Genomic DNA, 25,262 nt, shown 5'->3' on the forward strand with positions numbered 1-25,262 from the left:
TTAATATAAACTTTTGTGTTATGCACAATGGTTTGCATAGGAAACTTATAAATTATATTTATAAACTTTTTTCAAAAAGCATCACACAACTTTTAGCAATGTGAACTTTACCTTATATCTTGTCATAAGAGAGTATACATTTTGACACCATATACAGAACTAGACGAGCAAGGATACCTTTTTCTTGTCACTAGACAAGTAAGGATACATGCAAACTTATAATGCATATTTGCCTTTATTAAACTCCCAAATAATTGTCTTTATTAAACTCAATTCTCTCCTTGTCTTATTTTTGTATTTCTTTTCTTTTAGTGCATGTTTTTCCATTTTCTTTCAAACAATCTTTCCTTGCATATCTTTCATGCATCTTCATGGTATTACAATAAAAACCAGTAACACCATCAACAAACATCAAGATAGCCAATACAACACACATATCATGAACACAAGCTAATAAAATGCTTGCCAATTATTATCATTATTTATGTGACACTTTCTCAGTGTAAAATGTAACCATCCTATATACAGTTTGATTGGCCTTTTACCATTTGAAACTACGTGCAGGATCACTTGATTGACTTAGCAAGGTCAGCTTTTGTCTGATTTCATATTTATTTCTTCCATCCAAAATGGAATGTTCAAACCTTCCATTACGAACTTTAATATTTCATTGCCATAACTTTTGAGCTTCATTAATTTGACCATATATATATATATTCCACATCACTTTCATGACCCTTTGCCTCATGATCCTTGACCATATACATTGTTTGTAGTGTAAAGACAGTTAGAAACATTTGCTTTCCGGATAACTACTTTCAATTATTCTTCGTATTTACTAAACGTTTTTGCTTTTAAGCAGCTCTTGTATAATGCCTCCATAGGCTACTATTGTGTCAATGGTTCCCCCACTCTTTTTCACTGATGCCATGCAGCACCATCACCAAGAAAGGTGGTGTGTCACAATATAATATTGTTGCTCTTCAGCTTTGGTACCAATACCTTGCTATGTTCCATGTAATCACATCACCTTGTTAGGATAGCAATGAGAGTACCCAATGTAGCTTGTGATGTGGGTTCCTACGGCATGCGAGTCAGCAAATCATTCCAAGTAAAGTTGCTCACAACTGTTTTTAAATGCTTGATAGTCTCCAACAATATCCAATGGTAGAAATTTTTTAGCTGAATGAATATTTATAACCACATATTCTCAAAACAGGCACATGTTGGAAGGCTTCTTCACTGACATGCAAAGGTCATATGGGATCTAAAAATGATCACTCACCTTCACACCAATAACATGACAAAACCCTGTCCTTGTTTTTCAGCCTGTCTGCCCATAGAGCCCCAACTCGTGCTAGGTCTCCATCTTTTAAGTAGACTTCTCAATATGCAGCTCGGTGTCACCTTTACATGTTTCCAAACCCAAAGAAGGAACCAATAAAATTAAAGAAGCTTGATGACATTGTAGAAACCACATGATCAAACTTGTAGGTAAATCATATTGCTACAGCTCCAATGTCTGTACCACACCTGTAAAGCACTCAGTGGAACAATGTACTGACAAGCTAAGTCCTATTATCTATACAGGAACAGTTCTGAAGAATAACTTCAAACATGAAGACCCTCCAGATCAACTTCTAACCAGCTCAATTTTTAACAGAAAATTATACAAGGTATGACTTAAAGGTGACAATCAAAGCAATTACAGGCGAGGGGAGTGAATGAGCAAAGGCCAAAGGGCCTGTTAGGAGAACCACATGTGATAGTATAGCAACAAGCTGTTGGTATACAGAACCTCCTCCCCTCCCCACAACAAGTGCACAAGGCGCAGATGTTGAAGCTTCCAAGCTGTCTCCTAGTGCTGTTATGAAATTGACTTTCCAAATCAGGATTGGGTAAAATTTCCCAGTCACTTTTTCCATTTAGCTGCAAGAGGCCCTTCTGATCTTCATATGAACTTTGAGTTGAAGTAGCCCCAACCTGACAGCAGAGGACTAAACAGTGTCAGGTGTATAAGAAGATTACAAAGACACTTACTCTCAATCACCAGACAGTCACAAAGATGTCATTTTCTTCAAACATGTACGGTACTGTGTTTAAAAAGATGTTAGAGTAGTGGTTTAGGCAGGACAAAGAAGTGTTTGGCATATTCAGTTCACTCCTTTCCACATCATAAGCTTAAGAAAATTAGTACCAAGCATATAAGCTACACTGGATCAAATCAATTTGAAAAACTACGTAACTGCACTAGTGCCTATCATTGCAGCAACATTAACAAGCTAGAAGATGAATAAAGTTCCTTGAATAACTAGAATAACCAGCTTTGACAGGAAAATTTTCATTATCATCTCAACAACTCATCTACAATTAGCTGACCTGCATTTGATGACTTCTCAATTTTCTTGCATAGAAAGTTGTCATTTATATTGTGACTGCTCTTTCTTAGCCTGCTGCACTAATGGCCAGGCATATGTTTCTTCAGCACACAAAGCTTTGGCTGCTGTCGGAGATGTTGATGTGCCAGCTCCATTTGTCTTTAACTTGCTGCTGCTGCCACACTTCATCAGTCACAATCACCAACAGCATTACAGTCTCACCACCACCAGAATTCTGATCCCACAGTTGGTGCAAGAATCTAAAAAGATGATCTCATGAAATGTGCCTCAAAATCTCACTTGCACTTTTGGCTTTGATACCATCTCGGAAACATGCTTGTTACCATGTCAGGATGGGAATGCACAGCAGAAGACGAAAATGAACCCTCTTTGAATGATGAACACCGAATGACACATACTGAATACACCAACTGATTAGGAAACGGCCTATCAATAGGCACATGCCAGTACACCACTCTAGGTTGCTCAAGAAAATCGAGAAGAGACAAGTAAGAGAACCAATGTGAAAAACGTAACATAAACTGATGGTTGTCCAAACACAGAACCTAGTAGAGAACTGATCCTCAATGCAAAGAGGGTAGGCCACTTTGATGTCCCCAAAGATTATGGGTTGGTGGAAATGCTCTCAATGCTATAAGTTAAAACCAATCAATGATCCATGAAGCTCCAGCTATGGCCACTTCAGTGCCATCACACTGCTCTCGAATCTCATGACCTTGTATTTGTACAACTGAGGAAAATAATGACTCCGATGAGCACTCCAACATGGTAATCCCTGAAGGATCACCATATATGGATGCACCTCTACATCATATGGAAAAGGACTCCATATCTATTGAGCTTGTCCCCTAGTCTCTACACCAGCCTGAACTTGCCAAGTTCTCCCTCTGGCATGCATTTATCACCATCATGCCTACCTACATATGTCTAAACAGTGTCAATCTGTCCACAAACAAACATGCAAAGGGATAACCTATAGTAGATTGCCATTGGCATAAGAAACCAAGAGCTAATGGATAGATCAACAATTTGCGACCACCTAACATGCCTGCTACTCTGGCAGGCAATGTCCACTTGTGCAAGGACAAATGCAATGTGTTGGTTTGCCAACACCAGCCTAACACACAACCAGATATGCTAGCAAGACTAGATAAACCAATGCAAAATTACCTGCTCAAGATCACCACGTTAATTAAAAGGAGTCCAAATGCAGAAAATTTGAAGCAAGCCTGCTCTTCCAATCACTTGCCACAAACTGGCTGTGTGTCAGTTCTCAAGAATAAAAAGTGCCAAACCACATGTAAGCACACATATGACTACAGCAGTGCAGAAGAAACTATTGAGAAGCTCAGAGGGCACAAAATCAAAGCATCAAGGGACCACAGGGACTGTTTGAAACATGGGTGCAAACTAATGACCAGCACTTTTGAATATTGCATCCCATGCTAGCGGCTTAAAAAATGTGCTTTGTTTCAAGCACTAGGAAAGTAGAAACACAATTTCTGAAACATTCAGATTCTGAGAGCTTTTGAATTGCGGTTTTTTCCCTCACTCCCCTGTTTTCAGTTTTTAACTTTGCTGCTCTACAGGGAAGGGCATTCGATGGTGCCCAAGTTCTACCCAAACCACGCTTCTGTTTTTCTGTGAGACCCGTGCAAGATGCATTTTAGTAGTTCATCAATTATCATTTCCAGTCGTTAACTTCCAATTATATTGCCTATGTCTACAGCCATTTCTCTTCATTGCAACCAGCGATAGTGAGAGACAATGCATGATGTTACACTAACTTGCATACACATGGAGGTGTTAGTGACTTACTGGCAGCTAGTACTACTAAAGAATGAGTGTAAAGCATTATGTATGGTAATTCAACATCAAGTTATGTAACTTGTACTACAATCATATATACATATACCTAATAATCACCATAGTTTTCCAATTCCCATTTTGCCATTACAGACCAAGGTTGAAACTCTAAGAGGCAACTGCCTGATGTTTGGGCCTAGTCACAGGTCCTTCAGCGCAACTAGACAAGGACTGTTGCTAATGCCTCACAGAAAAGCCACCTGGCAGGCGTTTGTCTGCAGCTGAGACCTCAGGCCACATGTGTGTCATGCTTCCTCCATCTACACGTTTTGGAAGTCATTAGCCTATTAGTACAATTCAACATATAGCTAAAACCATACTTTTTGTGTGACATTTTGTGCAGAGGACCATTGCAACACTCCTTTTTGAGCAGCTTATGCCCTGATGCTCTGTGACATGAGTAGTGACCTTATTGTAGGAAACTTGTATGGCTTCTCCCCTTGAAGACAAGTTATTCTACATTGTCGAGCTGGTATGAATGGTCACTATCGCTTTTATAAAATTGTGGCACGAGATCACCCACATTGTTTAGCAGTGAATGAACTGGCCCCAAAATGGTAGCATAGATGATATAAGCCCCAACTTTTCAAAGCTCAAGTTGAGAAAGGGAGATGCTTAGGATATGGAGCTTAAGGACAAGGTCAATGTGCATGAGTATGCTTCTATCACTGAGGGACACAATAAGTTTTTGACATGTTGCCATATGGGCAAAGGGGCTCTTTTCCCTTGTTTTTCCCTATAGTGTTCAACATCACAAGCTTATGTGAGGGAGATACTGCCCCCCCAACAACAGCTAGCTAGTCTGCAGTGCCTCCGGAGCAGAAGCTCATAATGTCATTGCAATTCAAAATGCAGGAAGACTACCCACAGCCGCAGCTAGCAAAGTATGCAATGCCTCCCGAGTAGAAGCTCACCATATTGTCGTAACTCAAAGTGCAGGAATTGTAGAGGGAATCTCTCTCAGAGAAGCTCGTGGCGTTGTCCTAATTCACAATGTGGGAGTTCTCGTATGCACGCTATGTTCGGATTCGAGCCATACTTTGATGTTACGATTCTGCACTTTTAAGCAGGAGGAAAGCTAACGTTGAGAAAGAACGGACTACCTACAATGATACAAAAACAATGCAAGCGTACCTCTGAGAGGGACGATACCGCAGCAAACAGTGTGTTGAGTGATAAGCCTCAATGTAGGTTCTTTTCTTTTGTTGAATAACAGAAGGAAAACGAGCTGGAATCTCAGACAGGGCGGGCATGGTGGGGTTTACCTGAGGCGAAGGCTCCTGGGAGTGCGCGATGGAAGGCAGGAGGAGGAGCAGCAGCGACAGCAACCAGGCCGCCACCATCGCGAGCGAGCGAGCGAGAGAGAGAGAGAGAGAGAGAGAGAGAAGGGGGGGCCCAATGAGACTCTCACACAAGTGAAAGACTAATGGTAGTTAGCTAACCATGGTCAGGTTGCTTTAACCCTCGCCCCGTGTCCTCTACCAGCTTTCTACACTTCCCTTCAGTCAAGTGCCTCACGGAAATGCTTTCTCGCTTGCCTTTGCATGGCCTTATACAATCTTGTACCCCTTTTCTTTAGACCCGAAAAGATAGGAATATAAACCTTTTCTTTAGTCATGACAATATAGAAATACATTAATGAAATATTCTTGAAAAGTTGAGAATAATCCCAAGGAGTTTTGGACAGCTGGCCCATGTGGGGAAAGGGGCTCTTTTTCCTTGTTTTTCACTGTAGTGTTCAACATCATGAGCTTCTTTCTGCTGAAGAGGCACCTTATACCTAGCTAGCTGCAGTTGGGGGCAAGTGTTCTCGGCCCCACCCCAAGGCCAGTAGCCCCCTACCCTTAACCACACTTAAATCAGTATGTGGTCCCTTTCCCATGTGGGAAAAGAGGTCGTTTTTCCTTGTGTTGCACTAAAGTGTTCAAGATCATGAGTCCCTACTTGGGAGACATCACATACCTAACTCAGTGCAGTCATCCCCCCCCCCCCCCAAAGTTAGTAGCCCCCACCGCACCTATCTAGGTATATAGTCCCTCTCTCATCATAGAAGCTCATGATGTTGATGTAATTCACAATGTGGGATTTATGGTGGAAATTTGTCTAAAACTCCTTGTGAATAGGTTGAGCACTTGAGCTCATGACCCTAGCCAAATCCTCTTTTCCAATTTTGCCAAGCATATTACCAATACTCCACTACCATTTTGCCTTGTACGCCACATCTTCCCAATTAATTTCTATTCTAAATTTCTCAAACACAAGCTTTAATTTGGATTCCCATATAGCCTAGAGTGTTGAGGATTCTAAGTTTTTGATGGCTAAACTCTCAATACTCATCATCCCACACTTCTATCTTACTAAAGATGGAAAACTCCATTATATGTTGATCTTCTACTTGAAGACCAAGTCAAAGTAGGATTTCTTGACATCCATCCTAAATGAGATGTTTTAAATATTCATCTCTCCCATTGTGGCATTTTCCATTAGTAATACATCTTTGATTATGTTTTTCACCTATTAAGATTGCACCCATAATGATTTTCGACACAGAGATTCCATTCTTAAGTAGTGATTCTAGGGACCAATTTTTCAGATTCCACCAATTGCTCTCGTATAATACTTAATCCCCATAATTTATATACTCTCTCAACTTCAGCCTCCCACTTGCTTAACTTTGCTTTGATCATATCAAGGCTCTGAATATCTATTTACCTACTAGCTTAAGAGGTGGTATAGAGATGTTTCCCTACAATTGTAAAGCCAAAGCATTTAGTGATATTACTTCTAGGCATAATTTGGAGGTTTTAGATAATCCTCATCATTCTTTGCCTTCTTCAAATGACCATATACTTCCATAAATTTTAATTTAATGATGTGCCTTGGCCGCTCCAAACTTGGCTAAGAATCTTCATCTCCTTCCTATGACGGTTGCAAGCACTAGAGTAAGCGCCTAAGACTAGAATGGATCCTTTTCATCTTTTAATTTCTTGGCATTTCTATCCCATTCTAAATTGCCCATTTTTCATTGTGATAAATTGACACGGCTAGCAACCATGCCATGCAATCAAACCTTCCTAATTGCATGGGTGCATGTTACATCTAAGCCTATGAGACCCCCTGCCTCATACAGTTTCTTGTTCCTATAATACATTATGCCTACCAACATCTTAGGGCATTGTGTTCCTCTTATAGGTTTAGAAGTTGGAGCAACCCTAGATTCCACCTTATTTTGTCCCCCCCACAAAAAAATTTCAAACTTGAGAATCCCTTTCTTTTTTGTAGTTTGGCATTCCAACAAGTCAATTACAAGTAGAATCTCATTACTTGCTAAATAAAATGGTTGAGGATTTTTACTTTGTCATGCAATGGCCCTGACATCAAACTCCAACAACTAATCTTCTTCTTTAACTTGTCTAGAAGCCATTTACTTCTCTATGATTCCTTGACTTCTATCATTGGAAAGCCCAAGTACTTGAAAATCTGGCCTCTTCCTATGATTCTCCCATTCCAACATGAATTTCTCAAGTCTTTTTCAATAACAATGATCAAATAAGATTTCTCATAGCTTATTCTAAACCCCGCCACTTTCTCATGCATTTCCATTTGCTTTGTCACCTTGTCCAAGTTATCCCTATCAGCCTTAAGCATCATTGGTAATAGATCATGTGTAAATCCTTGTCTTTCCAATTGTTTAACCCCGATCCCTTTTAGGTCCCCTTTAAAAATCTATGGTGTTATACAGCTCAATGTACCAAGACTATGCCATAAATTTTTCCTTGACCTTGATTTGTTGTAGCCATAGATATTAACTAGATCAACCATTTCATTATCCTAGTTAAGAGAAACAACTAGGAGCCTACCATCTTGTGAGATAAATCTACATTTTGGATTTATAATACATGTCTTCAATATTGTTAGGCACCCTAATTTGTAGTCTTTATCTCCCCCCACAAAACAAGTATGCTCTTTGTATGCATCACTAATCCACTTCCAAAAAAGGCTTCTTTTGATGCTACCATCAATCCTTTAACATTGAAAGTAGCTATTCTAGCTTGGTCCTATATCATTGCCTCATTTACATTCAATGTCTTGCATCCTCTTGAACCCTTTATCACATTTTTTGGAGCCCCCTACTCATAGAACCAAGCATTGAACAAAATGCTCTCTTGTTTGCCTAATCTATCTACAATAATCTGGGATTCAAGCTAGCCATGATTTCTAATTTGGTATTGTTTTGCCCCATCATAGCTCAAAGCCATTTGAGTTTGGCATCCATCCCTAGATACTCTAAATCTAGTTGATTTAGCAACATCGTCTTAGGTTGGATAAAAGCATTAGCTTTTCCTTTGCTAATTTTTGGAATGCTCACTTTGTTTCAAAAAATATTTTGACTTCTCGTAGCTTGACATAAGGAACTACAACCTTTTGGCTTGGGGGCATAGTTTTCCCCTTTTGACTTGTGAACAAGTACTAGCCTTTTTCCTTACCATTTCTATATGCATTAGATTTGATTCCTTTGCCTCCCATTTGTCAATTGTTCCTCACCACTGTTACATTTTTAGCTATTGGACATTCCCTAAAATATTGCCCTCACATTCCATAGTTGTAGCATGCATTGATGAACTTGCTTCAAACAAGAATTTGACTTCTACCATCTAGGGCACATTAATATATAGATATTCCAACTTGTTTTCTTCTATGTCTCAAAGTAGAGATAATCAATTCTTAAATAGATTTTCTAGAGGTGGGATATAAGGGGATCTTATCCAACCCCTTTGCAATGTGTAGCAAAAGTTTGTAGTGGTACATAGGCAGCTCAAGAATTTCCACCCATATTAGGCATTCCTTTCTAAGAATGTCTTTGCCTATTCTAATTGGTTGTCAAGGCATGATGTATACCAAATCAAGCCCCTAGAAATATATTCATTGAGCCAAGTCTCTTTGTGCAACTACTTTATGATCAAAGACCACCTCCAAAAAGCCTTTTCCTCTAGAATAGATTTGATCCACCACTCTCTCATTTTTTAGGACAATGTTGAACCAAGCCACTATGTGTGTGCGTGTGCGTGTGGGTGGGTGTGTGTGTGTGTGTGTGTGTGTGTGTGTGTGTGTGTGTGTGTGTGTGTGTGTGTGTGTGTGTGTGTGTGTGTGTGTGTGTGTGTGTGTGTGTGTGTGTGTGTGTGTGTGTGTGTGTGTGTGTGTGTGTGTGTGTGTGTGTGTGTGTGTGTGTGTGTGTGTGTGTGTGTGTGTGTGTGTGTGTGTGTGTGTGTGTGTGTGTGTGTGTGTGTGTGTGTGTGTGTGTGTGTGTGTGTGTGTGTGTGTGTGTGTGCACGCACGCTTTGGAGACTTTCCTAAGAAGAAATCTAGCATTGCTTTAGTATTGAATTTAAGTACATTTAAACATACCTTGTTAGCATCCAAGAGGTTCTTCTTTGATGGTCCATTGACATTTTCCTCCATGTTTTTCTTGATTGAAACTATAACTATCTCTTATATGAGGTATGGATTGCCTTCAAGTTCAAGTGTAGTCTTTTGTTTGCTACTAATTGAGGTTTCCCTTGAAGTTGCACACCTAAAGGCACAATTGATTAAGTCCTTTCACCATCTGGTCCTACCTCACTTTACTTTTGTTTGTGAGGGTCAACACTAGCTTTGTTGTTCTTGGCTAGCTCCATGTTATCATCTACGCTCTCTCTTGTATCTTCATCCTGTTGTGGTGACTCGCATAGGATTACCATGGCAAGGTCCCATGCAAATAATTGCATGCAAAAGTATGAGCATCATGGTAGCGCAATAGTGTGAATGATCTTAAATTAAATAATTACTTTATCTACTCATATTAAATGCCCACTAAACCACTCTTTTTTAACTCTCTCTTTTTATCATTAGCATCCCTTATTTTTCCATTGTTTTTTGGGAAAAAAGAACTATCGTGGTAAACATCTACAACTCCTTGAGGAAAAGCCTAACAAGAACCCCCTCATAAGATAGAGGGAGAGCAAAAGTCATTGCTTGAAATCACTCTCTTAAGGAGGGCACATGATACCTTGAAAGTACTACATTTTCCCTTAAGACAACTAAGGTAAGCTAGAAGATCCTTGACAACAACATTAAAGCTACAACCTAAACCTCCTCTTCTTCTTTGATACCTCCTACAAAAACATCATTTTGGGCCCTTCAGATGTACTTCAATATCAAAAACTTGGTCAAGACACCAAAGTCTCTTAGAGTCATTGTTCATGCTTCCTTTGTCCCCCAACAATGCATGCCCCTCATATTATGATAGATGCTAGCATTTTCCATTAGGTTTGAAACCTTATTTCACTATGGGTGGAGCTCACAAAGACAACACAATAATCTCGTCTTTGGGAGGGTATAAGACACACCAAGGAATACCTCCTTGAATTTCCTCAATTCACCCTTATTGGGCAATTTTCTAGCAAGGACCCTCCATAGTAGCAAATTCATCTTATTAGGGGGTATTCCCTTCTAGACTTGTTTAAGTCTCTTCTTCTAGGTTACAAGGGAATCATTGGGGAGGAGTCCTTCCACTTCTTAGCCACTTTCAAGACCCATTAGGCTCCTTTACATCTTACTACTTTTCTTAGTTTTTAAAATCAATATCCCTATACTAGTGGCCCACTAGTTGCAAATGCTTAATTTTCATGCATTGTAGGCTTTGGGCAAATTCTCCTTAGTCCTAACCAAGGTGGTGTTAAGCTAGCTAACTTCACATTGAGTGAGACTTAAATGGGGTATGATTGCTCTCAACGTACCCAAATCTAAGGTTGTTGTGATCCCAAATGTTGATCCATCTTTTGCTTCCCTTTCCTTCTAGCTTAGTTGAAAGGATTGGATTGGAGAGAGAGAGAGTCTAGCTCTGATATGTCTGGCACATTCAAAGTTGGTGTTATGCTATAATAAGTGGAGGTTTGTGTACATCAAGATAAGAAAATCCAAGAAGGTACACATAGAGAGAGAAGAGAGGGAGTAGAGAGAGAGACTAGAGAGAAAAAGAGAGAAGGAGAAAGAGGCGATCGCTGACTACGATAGGCTATGATCCATGACGAGGCACATTATTCAAAGGCAACATGCTACAACAAGTGGAAGTTTGCATACATCAAAAGGAAAAAACCCAAGAAGATTGGTGTATACCAAGAGAAGATTAAAGATAACTTGCAATATGAAGGTCAACCCTACCTCAATGTACTCAAGCCTAAGCTCAATATACTCACATGATAAGGCCTACCATAGCTCATGGTGGTAAATATAACTATTGCTTAGATGCACTTCTCCCACCTCTCAAATAGGTCCTTTGATGATGGTTAAAATATTACACACATTTTTAATGCCAATATTGAGGATCTTCTCACCCATGAAGGAGAAATCAATATCGAATTAGGGGCAGATTCTTGAGTTAATTTAGAAGCAATAATCAAACTGTGAGTGTAGAGGCGATCAACCACCAAGACCCACGGACCGCTTACTGTTTCAAGCATTCCAAGCTGAGCACTAATGGCTACCTCTCACATAGCCGACGTGCTATCTATCTCCGAGTGTAGTAAGCTTACCTCCATGCCTGATTGAGTTACCTCCTCTCCTGAGCACTCCGGTAGCTCCACGATCCAAGTGCAAGCTTCAAGAAAGCTCGATCCTCAAGCTCCATGCTTCAAGCTCCATTGCCACGAACAAGAGAAGAGAAGAGAAGAGAAGAGAAGAGAAGAGAAGAAGAGAGGAGAATATGGAGAGCTTCTCCTCCACGGTCCCTCACCCTCATGCACTCACTCCCTCACACCCTCACACTCTCACACTCCCTCTCTCAACCACAAGCTCAAACAAGCAAGAAGAAGAAGAAGAAGAAGAAAAGGAAGAAGAGAGCTACTTTTGGCCACACACAAGAATAAGCTTCTCATTCACTTTTCAACTTTATATACAAAACCCTAAATCCCTTTTGGGCGCTCATCCCCTTTTCCCCTTTTTTACATGGGTGGCCGTGGCCTAGGCCCTTTTTCCCATTGTCCTCCTATCTTCCTAGCTTCCTTCCTACCGATCATCTACCTTTACAATTTGCACAGGTGAGATCCCACGCTCTTAAAATAAATCATGGTGTGCCTTGCACTCTTTTGCAAAAGTATTGACTTGCACTTTTTCTTGTGTGCCTTTCTCCTTGATTTAGGACTTTTCTGCACTTCTTGTGTTTCCATATTTCGCTTAGCGCACCTTCGTCTTCCGTTTCACTTTTACCTTAGCCTTATCTTCTGCTTCAGATTTTCCAAATTTTTTACCTTGTTCGTTTGAGGGTTAACATTACCCCCCTCCTAGGCGAGTGTTAGTCCCATGGCACTCACCGTCGTAGGTAGCAGGCTTTGGAATGTACCGAAGACGTGAGTGGAAGGGACTGCTGTGGTTTGCCTTGGAGGAGTTTTGGGGATGATGTGGATGAAGGTTGTTGGGGGTGCGTTGTTGGCTTGGTTGGCTCATGGTAGGGTTGTTGGATTTGGTGATAGGGTTGTTCTTTGTTGGGAATTTCACTGGTGGCTAGCACATGTGTTGGTTTTTGGGGATTCTGCACGTGACGATTCTTTGGTGGGCTTGCATGATGATAAAAAACAAGAGTTCAAAGTTGAGTGTTGATGAAGAGCTGACAGTAATTTCGTTGGAGTCTTCAATACCTGCAATTAAAAACCTCTCATATGGTCTCTCCTTAGGGGTTAGTGCTAATCTTCTTATTGTGCACAAGACATAGTTTGATTAGTTTGGGAGACAGGTCGAACTCTAAGCAAGCTAAGAGTATTGTCCTGCACTTGAGGACCCAAAATGTGTATAGATTGTGGAGCAGATATTATGTGAGTGCACATGCATACTTAGATAGTACATAGTTAGAAGACTACTGATCAGGTTCCTCATAGTAGTGTGTGGATGAAGCGAGGGTTCAATGGGATGGAAAAAAATGTCGATGTTGAGGAGAAGTACACTCGAAGGCTTCTTGAGACATTATTTGTGCTTTTGTCGACACGATGTAGGATAATTGAGCTCATTGACGCTGAGATTAGATTGCGGAGGCTCAGATTAGATTTGATCAAGTAGTGGGGGCCTTCAATGTCAGTGGTGGTTGATCACCATTGTTGAGTATACCTGAAAAAAGAAAAAGGAAGTGCACTACCTAGGGGTGCATCTACCTCACTGTGCAGTGTTGCATGGTGTTCGTGCTAGTAAAACTAGGAGTTGGGTCAAACCTCAAGGAAGCTTGTGGTGTTGTCCCACACTTGAGGACCCAGTTTGTATACAGGGGAGGTGCTATGGGTGTCACTTAGGGAGACAGATCTAACCATAGGTGAGCACAAACTCCCTAGGTATGTCCTGCCCTTGATGTGACCTAAGTGTGAAGTGGGGGGACATGAAGGGCTAGGGGCTTAGGCATGGAGCCGGTTGACTAAGGCCACCGGTCATGCCTAACCTAAGGACCCCTAGGTGCAATGTTTGTAGCACTTTGATATACATGGAAAGCCCATTGTTTCTTTCCTTTTTCTTTGTGCGAGTCTTTGTTTATTTGCTTTTTATTTTTTTAAAATTTTTCTCTTTTTTTGTTTTGTTTTGTTTCAGAGATGCATTGGGAGGGGGCACGCGAGACATAATCCTGATGCTCTACAGTAGTTACATTCTGAGGGGGCCTAAGAGATTTACTAAGGAATGCATAGCTTGGCATGGAGCCCTTTTCTCCTTTGACTATACTTGTTGTGGCCACGGAGGGGCTTGGTTCATGCACTCGTTCTTTCTTTTTTGATCTGATTCAAAGTCACACCCTTCTTCATGGACCAGCTCTAGTGGTCCCTGTTGAGGCAGTTACATTTGCTGTTTTGGCTCCCCAAACCACCAGCAAGGAGAGTTCCTTTGAGGTTCATCTAGTTGAGATTAGGGGAGCACATTGCTCCTCTACTCCTAAGCCAGTGTTAGGCTTAGGTTTCATGGCATGGAGTCCATGTTGCAACGATGTGCCAGGTTGTAAGCTAAATCTTTGATTCCATCTTCATTGGAGTAATCTCCTCCTCCCTTTTTGCCTTAGTCATTCTCCTCTTCTGGTGTTTTCTTGCGCTCTTCTTCTAATCTCTTCGATTCCTCCTCCACCCTTTGTAGCTCTCTATTTTCTTTGGAGGTGAATAGAGTTCTTCTAATGTGGATTTTGAGAGTGTGATATTTCCTTTCCACTTGACTTGAAAATTTTTGAGCCTTGCTGCTCATGGATTGTCCTCTTGCTCTCTTGTTGTTGAGATGGTTGGTCATTCTCCTTTTTATTAGTAACTCTCTCCATGTTTTCTTGTTGTTCCTTATGGACTTTGTCTCCCTCTTGTTATTGGATTGGTGACGGATCACCCCCTACACATCCCTCCTTGGGCGTTTCTTAGTCTTGTTACTGGCTAAATCCAGGGCCATTTCCACCGTTGCAGGGCTCCATTCCACCTCTACTTGACGAGCTTCTTCTCCCTTGCTTACCATCACCATGCCACGGTTTCTTTTGACATCGAAGCTCCTCAAAAATTTTGCGCACTGGCTGTAATTGATAGCCTGCCCGATCTTCTCTATATACTTCTGTAGACTATACTAGTCCAGGAGTTGTTTTACGGCTGGCTCCTCCATGATGGCATCTTTTAGGTTTAGGGTAAGCTTGAATGTAAACTAGCTAAAACCCCTCGTTTCCACCATTAAGCCATACTTTGCTTGCTCTTCCGTCACGAATGGGAGCTTGTCACCTTAATCTTGCCCCAGATGTAGAGTCTGGCCAAGAAAGAGAGAGTAGCCAATGAATATGCTTTGGGCCATGCTCAAATGAAATGTGTGCTTTCTGTAGGGGTGACTTTCTCTTCCAGTAGTGGGGCTTTCGTCATGGCTCTTTGTTCTTAGTATTTATGTCGCTTTCTCCATAATGGTTCTTTGTGGGGTTGGTGGTCTTGTGGTGACTTGGACATTGAACGCTTTCGTACAGAGACTTGTGTCATCCTGCATTCACTTAGCAACTCAGGAGAATACATGCAAGTCATATGCTTCAACCATAATGAATGGGTGTAGCTCAAAGAGACATCACTTATCCGAATCCCATGGTGTTGACTTCAATGCATATCACCTGCGCTTGATTATCATTGCTTGTGTGTGTGCTAGCTTTGGTTTTTTTTTTTTTGTGTTCTCTATACACAGTCACAAAAAACATTGTTTATTTATATACACGTTTATAAATCCATGTCACTTTGTGAGGATAAAAACCAATTGTAGAACTCAAGATTATACTAGAATGTGGCACACACATCTAGTACTCGTGGCAGCCTACTCAATAACAACATATATTTTGCAACATTGAGTAGCATGGTACCTTGTCTGAGTCTATTGGCAACATGTAGCTCCTCCTCAGCGAGGATTTTATCAATCAGAGAGTTCTCTTGGCTAGCTTCGGCTAAGTCCATACCCTGAACAATAGTTAGTACTCGGAAAGAAGTTGGTGCCACATTGGTTGGATCTCTTTGAGATTGCCATTTGGCCAATTGCTCCTTTGAGACTATCATAATCTGGGCTCCAAGTTTGGCCATTGTAGTGCAGTTTTTAAACCAACATTTTTCAAATTGACTTGGACCCTTTGATTGTCGCTTTAGCTACTCTATCTCAAAGAGATTTGGTTGGCAAAGCACTTTGTTGAATGTCACAGTTAAGCGTAGTTCGTCGGCTTCCTCGTCAAAGACGAGTTGCATGTGTTCATGTAGGAGCTTGTCATAGTGCTCGTTAAGATATTCTTGCTCTTCCCAGGATAGCGGATATGGCAAGTATTCCTCAAGCTGCTCCCTCGAGACTGTGCCCATGTCTGCAAGGACATAAGCACGCACGAATAATTTGAGTTTAGCATTCAACTCAATCAAGCACTCTGTGACACTTCTATGTTCGATGAGGGCTTGCTCAGTTGCTATCTCATGCAAGATTTTGGGAGTTTCCCTAGGCTTTAGCATAGCTGGGGGCTCAGGCCTAGATGAGCAAGATTGCTAGGATTACTTTTGTCATTGGGATTTTCATGTTTCTCTTGAGGCTTTGCTCCTATTGTGTCATGGTTTTCCCCTGATGTGACTAGTATAGTTTTATCAACCTGTTGTGACAGTGTTGCATCCACTCTTAATTGTGGTCAATGTAAGTTTTGTTGTCGGTGGATTGAGTGTTACAAGCAACCATTGATGGTAATGATTACTTTGACTTATCAGAACACACGAATGTGTCTAAGGTTTCACCGCTGTTAGGAGAGATGGCAATGGGTTCATTCGTGGGTGGACTCAATGCTTTATTCCTTAGCTCTTCAGCACTCTTTGTCTCAATCTTCTTGGCATCTACAACCACTTGTAACTGCCATTGTTTTCATTGTTTTCTCTTCTTTTTCTTGGGCAATGGAGGTGTATCCTTTGAAGACTTAGAAACCTGAACTAGGTCAACCGTTGATGTGTTTGGTTGGGCCTCAGCATTCTCTTTCTCTAGTGTGTCCTCATGGGACATAGTTGCGGCCTGCTGAATAGCCTCGCTAGGTTGTGAGGGCACAACTGCCTCTCTTTTTGGAGAGTCTAGCTCTTCAGCTAATTGCCCTCCGTTTAGCTCCTCATCCGATTGCATTGGCAGTTGCTCTTGGTTGGGCATTTGCTCTAGACTCTTGTCCTTACCCATTGGAACATGCCTCCATTGCTTCTTTTTATCAGAGCGGGTGTTGTGTTTAGAGCTTTTTTTCTCTTGCCCTGGAGGTTTGGGTGACTCTAGTGTAGAACCAAGAGACAGTTTAGGGTTCTTGTCATGTAGGCTTGGACGGAACCAGCTGAAGAAGTCAGGGTTGTATTAATGGGAAGCATAGAGATCTAGGATTGCAGAGTCTTGAGTGAGGCAAAAGACATATGCACTAACATCAAGAACCATGCTCCCTAATCCTAGCCTGCTAGCCACATGTAGATCTTCTTCTAGAAGCAGTTTATCATACAAGGGATGTTTTTGGACAGTGGCAGAAAGCTAGACCTCATGGACCACTGCCAACACTCATAATGAGGTTGGGACAATGTACGTGGGATCATGTATTGTGGTCCAAAGGGCTTTCCTTTGCTCAGCGAGTGTCATTAGTCGATGGCCAATTTTGGATGCCAAACTTTGATTGGAGTACCATTTCTACACAAAGACACCTTGTCCTTTCTCTTTTCATTTGATTGCTTCAAGTTTTTCCTTGCTTGTCACACATTGAGCAGTATAGAGTGAGGGTATCAAGTGCAATTCTCTAGCTGTGGCTTTTGGGATGTCCTTTATGACTTCTTCAATGATAGCTACATAGCGAGAGCAAACATATTGTTGCTCATCCCAAGTTAGGGGTTCGGCTATGAGCTTTGTGTGCTCTAGTGTTGGCCTTCCAATATCCACATGGACGTACGCACGTGTGATGGATGTCAGCTTGTAATTAAGCTTCATCATGCACTTCATCTTTGGTTCATTGGTCAAATGCGCCATCTCCTTGGCCAAATCTTTGAGGGATTTCTCCTCAAGCCTAGGCTTTAGGTGCTTTAGAAGTGCTAGAGGTGTCAAGGATGTTGGTTGCGACATCTTTTCTGCAGGTGAATTGCTAAGGACATGTTCCACAAGGGGCATCGTCATGGCCAAAGGCTGTGACTGTTGTGATTCTTGATTGGAAGTAGTAGCGGCTAGTTCAATGGACTAGCTACTATTGGTAGATTGTGGTGTCAAGTCCTTAGGCAGATCGAAAGGGGTCATGTCTTTTGTTGCCCTTTGAGCATTCACTTGTGCAGATCGAGCAACAGTTGAGCTAGCCATGACGAATTGCACAGGCATGTCCCCCTAAGTTGAGAATTAGGGGTGCTGTCATGTCTCACACTTTGGACATTTGGAAGCTCAGACAGCCAGAGCCCCCCTTGGCACCCAAGCGTCCTCCTGCTCCAATTAGCACCCACGGAGAGACCTCTCGCGGTGGGTTCGGTCCACGTACCCGACGCGGCTAACAACCCCCTTGGATAGGGTCAGGTAGATAGTCGAGGGTAACTGATGCTGCCTCTCCCTCCAGGCCTTCAACTTGAAGCATTAATTATTTTATTTTCTTGTTAGGCATGCTAGGCTAAAGATCTGCCTTTCGAATAGTCTTGTTTGGTTTCTTGGTTGATTTTAATCGTGAAGGGCTCAGTCACTCCAACCTTGTTGAGTGAAGACTTGGATTTTTGTTTAGATTTCCTCCTACGCTTCTTCGCTTTCTGGCCTTCAAATGATAGAGGTGGTTTAGCAGGGGTTTTCGATACCCAAATCCATCGGTTACCTGCGTAATACCCTTGGGAACGCATCAACACTTTGGATATCCATCGTAGCATTATCAGAGGGGTTTTTGTCGAAAGGTCGAATCCACCGGGGATTAGAAGTAGAAGGAAATAGAGATAGGATGGAAGAGAAGATAGAGAATACCCAAGTGGTAAACACTAAAAGACAAATCACAATGAATTGAATCAATAAGTATTAAAAGAACATGGAATCGTTGCACTACTCAGAAGCAATCCCCATGCATTAGATCTCCTGGAGCTTCTTCGTAGAACAAAACGTGCATAAAAATTATAGCTCCTTCTCTGCTACTCGAAACCCAAATTTGATGGCTTCGTTGGCTCCGAAAGGGGGGTAAAATGCCAAGACACCTGGTCACGAATCTCCTAGATCACTCCTTCTTCTTCTTGCAGTTCAATCTGCAGTTTTCAGCTTGTTTACAACAATCGCGACATGCACGATTTCATCAATTTGTCTTTTTTATGAAAAATCTCCTAACTGGCTAAAAAAGCCACTTGCTTTTTGCATGTCATCCTAATCTAGAAGCTTTTCTAACTTTTTCGGACTTTTACAATAAATAACATCAAATATAGGCTAAAATTATCCAAAAATCTAGTATTTTTGGATAATCCATGCAACTCACACTAATACTAATGACTCAGATCACATTAATTCTCTTGATTAATAAGAAGTTAGATGATAATGCATTCCATACTTTTTCACACTGTGTTCTCATAACATCACGACAGCGTTGTGCTGGCTCTCCATCGATACCTTCATCTATAAGGCTTGGGCTTCCTTTGTGGTCTTCTACAATATTTGTAAGTCCAAAGCCTATCCTTGGCATTGTCTCCTGACCTTCTTATTTCAAGCATGGCCTCGCTCACTGGTTCTCTCTGTTCAACATGCACTTGTATCAACTCTTTCAACAAGTCCTTGCTCTCGTTACTAGGCTTGCCTTGTATGTCAGAATGTTCCTTGTCTTTCCCTTGGGGTTTGATGAGGTCACCCTTGCTAAAGGTTGTGATTATCCTCACATCCAGTAGTGTCAAGTGTATCCTCTGTGCTACATAATCGGCCTCACACTTTGTTGCCCTTTTGAAGGGTCATCCTAGGAGGGTTTCCTTTCCACAATTAGCACTATTTGGAGGAACATGGAATAGGATAGGCAAGCTTTCAAACTCAACAATTACAAGGATTTTACACTTCCCTATAAGTGCTTGTGGGCGTCCCCCATAAGGATTAAGAGTTGCATCAGTTGGTGTGAGCTTTGGTTGGCCTAATAGGGTCCGTGCTTCCTAGTTCAAGATATTAAAATCAGCTCCTTCATCGATGAGAGCATAGACACAGTGCTCTCCTTTTGCAGTGAGTTTGACCCAAAGATAAGCAAGCGGTACTATATCTTCATCACGGTACTATATCTTCATATTCCAAGGCTTAGCTTATAAATTTAAGCCTTTCAATACATGCCTTTGAGTCCCCAACTGCACAACCAGATGTGGATTCTCCACTGATGTCTTGGGTTGTCTATGTGCAGTGCCGTTCAAGGTGGATCTATTGTCAGGATTGTCATGTCTACTCATTCTCATAGTTGTAGCTTGATGTTGTTGCATTCTGCCTTGACTAGATGCAGTCCGAATGCAACACATACATGTTTTTGCAGTGTGGCCGTTTTGCCCTTGTTGGCTAGATTGGCCCATTAAGGTTCTAGGGTCTCTGTTTGTCTTTGTTTGCGTATGGGCTTTTGTTGTTGTTTTGCAAATGAGAATCCATGCTTGTGTAGAGCCATTACTACACTAGGATCTAATTTGGAGAACATGCCATGGCGCGTGTTTTCTCTCCAACCTGGGGGAGGTGCGGAGGGGGTAGAGCCCCCTCTGCGGGGGTTCATAGGGGCAATCCCCCATGGTTCGTAGGGCCGTTACGTCAAACCATGCGCTATTTGAAGGACCATTCATAGACAACTTTTGAACTACTTGCTCTAGCAACCCAATGATAGATCTATAATGTGCTTTCGGCTCTATATGGTCTCTGGGTCGGTTTTGGGGTCTGTAGGTTAAATATGCAAAAAAATCCAAAATTTGGCCTAGCAGGTTCAAATTGTAGGGGCCGAATGTCCGATTTGGCCCGCTCGAATGGCTGAGGGCCGAATGCAACTGGTCAGAATGTCAAATTTGTCTAGTCTGAATGTGGTTGTCCGAGGGCCTAATGGCTGACGATAGTAGGCCGAATCGACTAGGCCGAGGGCCAAGTGCAAAGTTGGTCTGAATGGTGAATTTGGTTGGGCCGAATGTCAGCTTGTCCGAGTGGGGTTGGGCCAAGGGCCAAATTTTCAAGTGTCCAAGTAAGATGGGCCGAATGGTTGATTCGGTCAGGCTGAGTCATAAGCGTCTGAATGTTGGTGGGCTGAATGGCCGAATATAGGAGGGGCGAGGGCCAATTCTGGGACTCGGCCTAGATTCGCCATTACTTAGACAAGCTGAATGCGGCACGATTTTGGCCGACACAATAATAAATTGCTTGAATCACACAATTTAGGTCATGGCATACTGCACGCACCTCCAGATCAAAGCTATGGGTAGAGGGGAAGAGTTGTATATACCTAGAATAGCAAATAAACCCCAAAATGCAAATCGGCAAACAAATCAAACCCTCTTGCCCTGTTATGATAGTAGAAACCCTAATGCTTGTTTTCCTTATTTTTTCTTTGTTTTTTCCTATCCTAATGCATCCAAATCACAAAGTAAATACCTACACTACTCCAACATGCTTTTCCAAATCCAAAAAACCAAAAACTTGCTTGCTAAGGAGATCAAATACCTCTTCAAACTCCCTTCCTTCCTACCTATCTACTTCAAGCACCAGTTCAGGGAAAACCCTACTTCAATGCTCGATTCGGAGCATGCAAGTGCTCAAGGCTTGAATCCATTGGTCTCGACAATGGAACCAAAATGTAGAGGTGATCAACCGCTAAGACCCATAGATCACTTATTGTTTCAAGAGTTCTAAGCCGAGTACTAATGCCTACCTCTCACATAGCTGATGCGCTATCTATCTCCAAGTGTAGTGAGCTTACCTCCATGCCTGATCGAGTTATCTCCTCTTCCGAGCACTCCGGTAGCTCCATGATCCAAGTGCAAGCTTCAAGCAAGCTCGATCCTCAAGCTCCATTGCCATGAATAAGAGAAGAGAAGAGAAGAAGAGAGGAGAAGATGGAGAGCTTCTCCTCCATGGTCCCTCACCCTCACGCACTCACTCCCTCACACTCTCACACTCCCTCTCTCAACCACAAGCTCAAGCAATCAAGCAAGAAGAAGAAGAAGAAGAAGAAGAAGAAGAAGAAGAAGAAGAAGAAGAAGAAGAAGAGAGCTACTTTTGGCCACACACAAGAATGAGCTTCTCATTCACTTTTCAACTTTATATACAAAACCCTAAATCCCTTTTAGGCAGTTATCCACTTTTTTCCTTTTTTACATGGGTGGCCATGGCTTAGGCCCTTTTTTCCATTTTCCTCCTATCTTCCTAGCTTCCTTTCTACTGCCCATCTACCTTTACAATCTGCACAGGTGAGAGCCCGGTGCTCTTAAAATAAATCAAGGTGTGCTGTGGAGAGTATCTTGGAAAAATCAGTGATCTGATGCTCAGATCATAAATCCAATGGTTCCATTAGCTCTAAAAGGGGGGCAAAACTCCAAGACAACTTGCTTAGAAAGCTTTCATATCACTCCTTCTTTCTCTCCTTGTTTGAAGTGCTGTTTACTACCTGCAAACTGCAATCGCGGCACACACGATTTCACAAGTCCCTCTTTTTTTGTATTAAATCCCCAAAAGCAACTGAAACATCACTTATCTTTTCTTTTGAATGACATCCAGTTCTAGAAATCTCCATATCTTTTTAGAATAATATCTAAAATATCTAAAATGTGCTAGTTTTTGCCCAAAAATCTAATATTTTTGGACCATCCATACTATACACATTAACATTAGTGATTAATATGGCTCATAACTCTTGCTCACATTGTAACTTCCGTGAAGGGTGGCTACGGTCCTTGTTAATCTGAGAAAAATATCAGATTTACGACTCTCAATTTTTAAAGGCATATATTTTTAATTAAATAAAAATTGTTAGTTATTGATGCTAGTAATTTTTTACTATAGTTAGTCTTTAGTTAGTAATCTTACTAACTTATTAATTGACTAACTAACTTTTGAACTAACCAACTAATTTTTAATTGCGTGGAAATATTACATCCTCCTCCCCTTAGAGAAATCGAGATGTCCTTATCTCGACAGAAATCACGGTAGAATTTTGGAACCTGTGGGTTATGGGCCTACCACGCTTTCGCTGCGCTACTCTGATCACTCATAAGCATGCAGTCTTTTGAGACAACAACCTATTGTATTTGTCTGAGTTTGGCCAACTAACTTAAGTTTGGCTATCATTGCTTGATTGGTAGCAGCAGTTCCCGAAGCAAAGAAATAATCATCCATCGATTCAATCCATATCTTTGCCTCTGCTACGATGTCTATCCCTTTTCCACCAAACTCGGGTGCCCTAACTTGCTTGAGAAAAAAATTTCTTCTCTTGCATGTCAACATTCATGGGTACAGAAGGTGCTTGACAATCAAGTCATACCACTTAGATTACTCTGTTTAGAATATGCCTACGAAGCTTACATTAATCAATCACACATTATTACGAAGTTTTGCTTTGATACCAACTGTAACATGCCTGCCTATCGGCTGTCCAGGCACGTTTTTAGCGGTCCATCAAGAGACGAATCTAAGCGACGCCGCCTGGCACTCCCATGGAATGTCACAGGGTTTGTCGCCTAGGGTTTCTCGAGTCCGCCTCGCAATGGAACATCCATGGCCGAACCCACTAGGACCGACCTGAAATTTGGGTTCCTAATAGACAAGGTCTCCTGACAGCATTGTAGCATCAGGTTCTGGATATCCTACTTTTTGCATAGATACCCTAGCTGAAGCTGACCCATACTGCACTTGCTTCAAAGAGAATGGGAAACGAGAGGGATGGCTACTCGACCTCTCTGCCTGTAGGGCGTAGCCCCATTTTCGTCCCCTAAAACGGCATGAATTGGGGTTCTAACCTAACAATACCTAAAGGTCAAACATCAGTAAAACCTTGTGAGAAGCCTCCTAGTTTACACCCTATCGTAGGACAGACCCGTCGGGGACTCCGCCCACCTATTTCCCTTGATAGCTTTAGTTTTCTAATTAGGTCATACCACATTTATGTGCGACATTTAAAATCAACTTCCTTAATTAAGCCTTTTAGGAAACAGGGTTTGTTCTTGTAATTTACAACATAGACACAAAAACAGAGCAAGCAGTCCTTTTGACAAACAAGTTCAAACAAGTTCCTTAGCTTATCTTCAAGTTAATCTTTGTCTCCTGCCCATACATGAGAATTATGTATCCCTTCTGTCCAACAGAAGTCCCGGTCCAAATCACATGGCACCATAATTTCTATCCATTATCTAGAATAGGATCTCCCAACGCCCTAAACGTTGGGCTCACAGTAGTCTACAACTTCGTACTTTACTCGGCAAGGGGTGTCCAAAGCTCCATTGACCCCAAGCGACCTAGGAGAGAGATACACATTCAATGGTTGGCCTTTTCACCACTCGACCTTTGGCCCGTGAATCGAGCAGTACCCTCTCGGGTTAATCCGCAGTGCAATCTTGGAGATGATCCACCCGTGCAAAATATCCTTCCTTAATTAATCCAATTAAGAATCAAGCATAATCAAGGCAATTGGTCCTAATATTATCTTCCAAGTAAACATTCCTTTATTCCCATGGCAACTTGTCATTAGAGACCCCTACCATGCATTTACCATCAAACACAAGCACGTGGAATAATCATCCAAACCACAATCCAACAAACAGTTGATTGTAAAAGCATTTAGCGTGTTTTTCGTTCAGCCAACAAAAACCAATTGTATTTTTTCCAAACAATACAAGAATAGTTGTGATAAGAATTCAATCATATCTTTGCTCTCCCCTTGGGATCAAGGAGCGATTCTATGCAAAATTTACTAACACTTGTCAGCATTATTTTTAATGTCATTCTTTTTACGATTATGCCATTCATAACCCCTGGCCGCAAGTAGATCCGAGAGATAAGGAAGGAATGAATTTTGAGATGGAAGAGCGTAAGAGAAGATGGCAAAGAATAGGATAGGGGGAATTGAGCTAACTCTCTCCCTTGTAGCCTCTTGGGGTAACTCCTCTCTCTCTCTCTCTCTCTCTCTCTCTCTCTCTCTCTCTCTCTCTCTCTCTCTCTCTCTCTCTCTCTCTCTCTCTCTCAAGCTCCTTCTTGCAATCTCTTGGAGGCGTATCCTTTTACCTCTCTCGTAGCCTCTCGGGGTCTCCTTGTACTCCCTTGTGCCTCCCCATGCCTCATATTTATAGTGAATTAGAGAAGAGGACTTGTGGCTGAGAAAAAGAGCTCTTTGTGGACGGTATCTTGGAAAAATCAGTGATCTAATGCTCAGATCATAAATGTGATGGTTCCATTGGCTCCTAAAGGGGAGTAAAACTCCAAGATACTTGGTTAGAAAGCTTTCAAATCACTCCTTCTTTCTCTCCCTGTTTGAAGTGCTGTTTACTACCTGCCAACTGCGATCGCAGTGCGCACAATTTTGCAAATCCCTATTTT

General features: G+C 41.7%; 1 protein-coding gene across 1 annotated transcript; it reads right to left on the reverse strand.

Moving 5' to 3' along the window:
* Positions 1-1,327: 1,327 nt before the first annotated feature.
* Positions 1,328-5,811, reverse strand: LOC148011331 (uncharacterized). Its single transcript, XM_087670642.1, has 2 exons — positions 5,531-5,811; positions 1,328-1,983 (listed from the first exon to the last, which is right to left on the reverse strand). The coding sequence occupies exons 1-2, from the start codon at positions 5,606-5,608 to the stop codon at positions 1,684-1,686; spliced, it is 378 nt and encodes a 125-aa protein (XP_087526768.1). The 5' UTR covers positions 5,609-5,811; the 3' UTR covers positions 1,328-1,683.
* Between the last annotated feature and the right edge of the window lie 19,451 nt (positions 5,812-25,262).

The sequence above is a fragment of the Lygodium microphyllum genome, chromosome 28 (assembly GCF_053477565.2).
Source record: "Lygodium microphyllum isolate KBCC chromosome 28, Lygodium_microphyllum_v1.1.10, whole genome shotgun sequence".
Lineage (NCBI taxonomy): Eukaryota > Viridiplantae > Streptophyta > Polypodiopsida > Schizaeales > Lygodiaceae > Lygodium > Lygodium microphyllum.